A 4860-nucleotide genomic window follows, 5' to 3' on the forward strand; every position below is an offset into this window, starting at 1 on the left:
GAGTTATGACCTGAGCTGCAGAATTTTGAAGAAGTTGGAGTTTATGAAGGGACCTTTTAGGGCTCCTTTCTTCCATGAAGAGGCTGCAGTATTAAAGAGATGTAGCAGGACACCTGGTTTCCTTTTATTTTGTGCTTTGTTTATGTTTTTTTTTTTTTTAATTGATCCAAGTCGTGTAGCAATGTCTGCTAAAAGCAACCAAAACACATAGGTTAAAAAAAAGTAGGTTGCATACATAGGTTGCATGTGACCATTTACTTCCAATCCACCTTCATCCTGTCATTTAGGGGATGACATCATCTTTTTGCAATATCTGATGCAATATAGACATTTCACATTCTTATTAGACATAAGAATGTGAAATGTCTATATTGCATCAGATATTGCAATTTGACTGGAAGAGGGAGCTGTCCATCCAATCAAAACTTACTGTTCTTCCAAGCCTTAAAGTGAGAAGTTTAAATATTGCCCAGTAAAAGCAAAGGTGTTTGACTGAGCTCAGAGGTGTTTGTGAAGTCTGATAAAGAAGATTTACCACACACTTTATCAAGATTTGCTTTGCTTTTCTTTCCTTCTTCTTCTTAAACCTCCAAACGGAATATGTCTTTACAGAATGCTTCAATCAATGTAACACACTTTATTATAGGTGGTTTTGACACACTCAGTAGACCTATTGCTGTTGGTGTGGCTATACTAATAACATATCTTCTTGCTGTTCTTGCCAATATTGCAAATATCATGTTTATTATTTCTGACAAGAGATTACATAAACCAATGTATCTTCTGATTTGCAACCTTGCTGTTGTTGATATAGTGTACACCTCCAGTTGCAGTCCAACAATGATTGGGGTTCTACTTGCAGGTGTTAATACTATATCCTATGTGGAGTGTTTAATTCAAATGTGTGTTGGCGCTTTGGGAACAGCGATGGAGTCATTTGTTTTAGCATTTATGGCTTTAGATAGATTCATTGCAATAATTTATCCTTTCCAGTATCACAGTTATTTAACAAACACACGTGTTGTTGTTCTTACATTTATTCTGTGGTTCGTTGCCTGGTGTTTTGTATGAGGGGCCGTACAAGCCAAAATTCATTCTTTCACTCTCACACACATACATTCTTCTCTCACACACATATATTTTCACTCTCACATACATATATTTTCAGTCTTTCACTCTCACACACATACATTCTTCTTTCACACACATATATTTTCACTCTCACATACATATATTTTCACTCTCACATACATATATTTTCACTCTCACATACATACATTCTTCTTTCACATACATATATTTTCACTCTCACATACATATATTTTCACTCTCACATACATATATTTTCACTCTCACATACATATATTTTCACTCTACTTTTACATACATTCTTCTTTCACACACATATATTTTCACTCTCACATACATACATTTTCATTTATGCATTCCTACATTTTGCTCTCATTTACATGCATTCAATATGCATTTAATCTCACAAATAATATATGTATGTAAGAAGAGAATGCATACATGTCAGAAGAAAATATATGTATGTGAATGAAAGAATATAGTGGAAACGGAAGGAGTTTAATGGAAACGGAAGGCTGGGTGTCTGTACCGCTGTGATTGGCTGAGAAGCACGCGCGGGTCACTTTCAAGTGTCTGACAGCATGGAGGGGAGAAGAAACTCGAGTTCTTCAGCAAGCTATCGGGGTGTTAAGAAATATTTTATCATCTCCTGAAACGGTCACATCGTTGTCCTCGTCACTTGATCGAGATGGGACGGGCTCAACTTTTTTACGTGCGCTCAGAATAGTGGCACAAAAATAACGCCACAGTAACCCAGAAAGAGTAATATTTCAAACTCTGCCACTCTGTGCTTCTCTGCCACTGCCTCGTTTGAGTTTTGGACGAAATGGATTCTGAGATATTGCATTTCGTCATTTCGAGCTGATTGGAGACCAGAACAGCCAATCAGATATTTTTGCATCAAGTCTGTGATTGGCTGGTTTTGTGGCACAAAAATAACGCCATAGGTCACAAAATAAACTTTTAAGATATTTTCATGCGAGAATGGTGCTGTGTAAACTTCAAATATCTGCTTGATTCATCAAGACATCACATATTTCCATAAGTGCTCTAACATTTTCGGAGATGCCTGTTACCTATGGCCTTATTTTGTCCCACTATTCTGAGCGCACGTAAAAAAAATTTGAGCGCGTAAAAAAAAAGTTGAGCCCGTCCCATCTCGATCAAGTGACGAGGACAACGATGTGACCGTTTCAGGAGATGATAAAATATTTCTTAAAACCCCGATAGCTTGCTGAAGAACTCGAGTTTCTTCTCCCCCTCCATACTGTCAGACACTTGAAAGTGACCCGCGCGTGCTTCTCAGCCAATCACAGCGGTACAGACACCCAGCCTTCCGTTTCCATTAAACTCCTTCCGTTTCCACTATACTCTTTCATTCACATTCATATATTTTCTTCTGACATGTATGCATTCTCTTCTTACATACATATATTATTTGTGAGATTAAATGCATATTGAATGCATGTAAATGAGAGCAAAATGTAGGAATGCATAAATGAAAAAAATGTATGTATGTGAGAGTGAAAATATATGTGTGAAAGAAGAATGTATGTGTGTGAGAGTGAAAATATATGTATGTGAGGTGAAAATATATGTGTGTGAGAGTGAAAATATATGTGTGTGAAAGAAGAATGTATGTATGTGAGAGTGAAAATATATGTATGTGAGAGTGAAAATATGTGTGTGAGAGTGAAAAATATGTGTGAGAAAGAAGAATGTATGTATGTGAGAGTGAAAATATATGTATGTGAGAGTGAAAATATATGTATGTGAAAGAAGAATGTATGTGTGTGAGAGTGAAAATATATGTATGTGAGAGTGAAAATATATGTGTGTGAAAGAAGAATGTATGTGTGTGAGAGTGAAAATATATGTATGTGAGAGTGAAAATATATGTGTGTGAAAGAAGAATGTATGTGTGAGAGTGAAAATATATGTATGTGAGAGTGAAAATATATGTGTGTGAAAGAAGAATGTATGTGTGTGAGAGTGAAAGAATGAATTTTGGCTTGTACGGCCCCTCATAGTTTTGTTTGTTATATGCCTGCAACAGTTGTCCCCCTCACACACTGCAGTTCAAGGCTGAAATACAGCTTCTGTGACTTTGCTGCTGTAATAAGAACAACCTGTGTTAACCCAGAGAAATATTTCAATGAAGTTGCCATTGTAACATTTTTTATTTTCTTTTTCACTTTCGTTTTCATTTGTCTTTCATATTGTGCAATCTTACTTTTTGTAAAATTATCTTCAAATAATGAAAAAAAGAAAATGGGGAGCACTCTTGTGAGTCACTTAATTTGTGTAACTGTTAATTACTGTCCTGCATTTGTTCGCATTATCTTCACCAGGTTTGGCGTAGTATTAACTCTTGAGGAACGCCAAGGTTTATTAATTGGTGCAGTCCTCGGTCCGTGTCTTGTAAATCCGTTTGTGTACTCTCTTAGGACAAAAGAAATTAAACAAAAGTTCTATAAGATTTTCAAAAAGTTTCACACATCTGACTAAAGTCTTGTGAACTGAGTGTGCTTTTTTTTTCTTTTTTTTAAAGATGAATACAGTAATAGCCTTAACTGATGTTGGTGTAAATTTTCTGAACATTTTATCACAAAATGTTTGAAACACCAACCATTTACTTTGATTCTACCACAGAAGTGAGAATTATTCTACTTTGTGGGTTTTACAGAAGATATTTGCACCTTAACTATTCAATTAAAAAAAAAATACAAAATTTAGAAAAAAAGTTTTTGATTTTTTTCTTTAATTTAGTGAAACTGTTTTTGTGTTTATGAGCAACAGTATGTTTTTTCCTGCTACGCTGTAAATAATCATATTTTATTCAACAAAAATTAATCAGCTTTAGCCATTATTTATTTGAACTGCCTCAATAATTATTTTGCTTGTTTCCAGACCTTCAATTGTGTCTGATCAGGTTTTTGGAAAGCATCAATGAGTTTTTATTACATTTCAAAAATTATCAAAATGAATGAATGGCTCCAAAAACAGCCTAACATAGTTGAGATAGCTAAGAGAGTGCGCTGCTACATTTTGACAGACATTTCAGTTTGGTCTGTTAAATGATTATACATCAGAGAGACGTAAAATAAACAAACAAATAAAGCTACTTTGTGTGGGCACATCTGGAAAAAGTGACACAACTAACTTGGCAAGATCCTTGCTCGTACTGATAACATCACCCTCTCATGCCAAATAGCTGAGCACTGCTAGCAGCAACTCTTACTTCTGAATTGACAAAATAAGAGACATGTTTTTGGTGATAAACTCAGCCTAATATGCATTAAATTGCTTCTTCAAAAAAATAATTCCTCTGACAAATGGTCATTTGGCTCTTTTAAAACTACTCTTTGAAGAATTGTTTACATAAAATAAAGTTGTAAATTGAAATATAATTAGCTAAGGTAGCTGGGTCAAATGATGGTTTTTTGAGTAATGTTTTAATTACCGCTATCTTAAAGGCCTGTGGCACATAGACCATTAATAGAGATGGCCCTATTATTTGGAATGGAGCAATAATTAATGGTAGGACTTTGAATCTAATGGAATCTAATAGACACATTGATGGTTTAAGGAAGTGTTTACTGAACAAGCATAAATCAGAGATAAAGACTAAATAAATATCAATAGTAATGGAAGTTGCTGGACGTAATGATACATCTGTGAGACAGTTATTATAATTTTTGTAAAATTACAATTTTTAGTGAAGAAACTCACGAAATCATTACTAGCTAAGGTTAAAAGAATACTTGGTTA

The 4860-nt window shown here is 34.6% G+C and overlaps 1 protein-coding gene across 1 annotated transcript; it reads left to right on the top strand.

Moving 5' to 3' along the window:
• Positions 1 to 600: 600 nt before the first annotated feature.
• LOC116322252 (olfactory receptor 867-like) lies at positions 601 to 3597 on the top strand. The gene is made up of 2 exons (XM_039598018.1): positions 601 to 1046; positions 3168 to 3597. The coding sequence occupies exons 1-2, from the start codon at positions 601 to 603 to the stop codon at positions 3595 to 3597; spliced, it is 876 nt and encodes a 291-aa protein (XP_039453952.1).
• The last annotated feature ends 1263 nt before the right edge of the window (positions 3598 to 4860 follow it).

The sequence above is a fragment of the Oreochromis aureus genome, linkage group 14 (assembly GCF_013358895.1).
Source record: "Oreochromis aureus strain Israel breed Guangdong linkage group 14, ZZ_aureus, whole genome shotgun sequence".
Lineage (NCBI taxonomy): Eukaryota > Metazoa > Chordata > Actinopteri > Cichliformes > Cichlidae > Oreochromis > Oreochromis aureus.

Bases quoted from the DNA above. Each gene is read 5' to 3' on its own strand.
- LOC116322252 (XM_039598018.1), top strand. From the start codon at position 601: ATGTCTTTACAGAATGCTTCAATCAATGTAACACACTTTATTATAGGT. The intron at 1,047-3,167 runs GTTCGTTGCCTG...CACACACTGCAG, and splicing joins GTTCTTACATTTATTCTGTG to TTCAAGGCTGAAATACAGCT.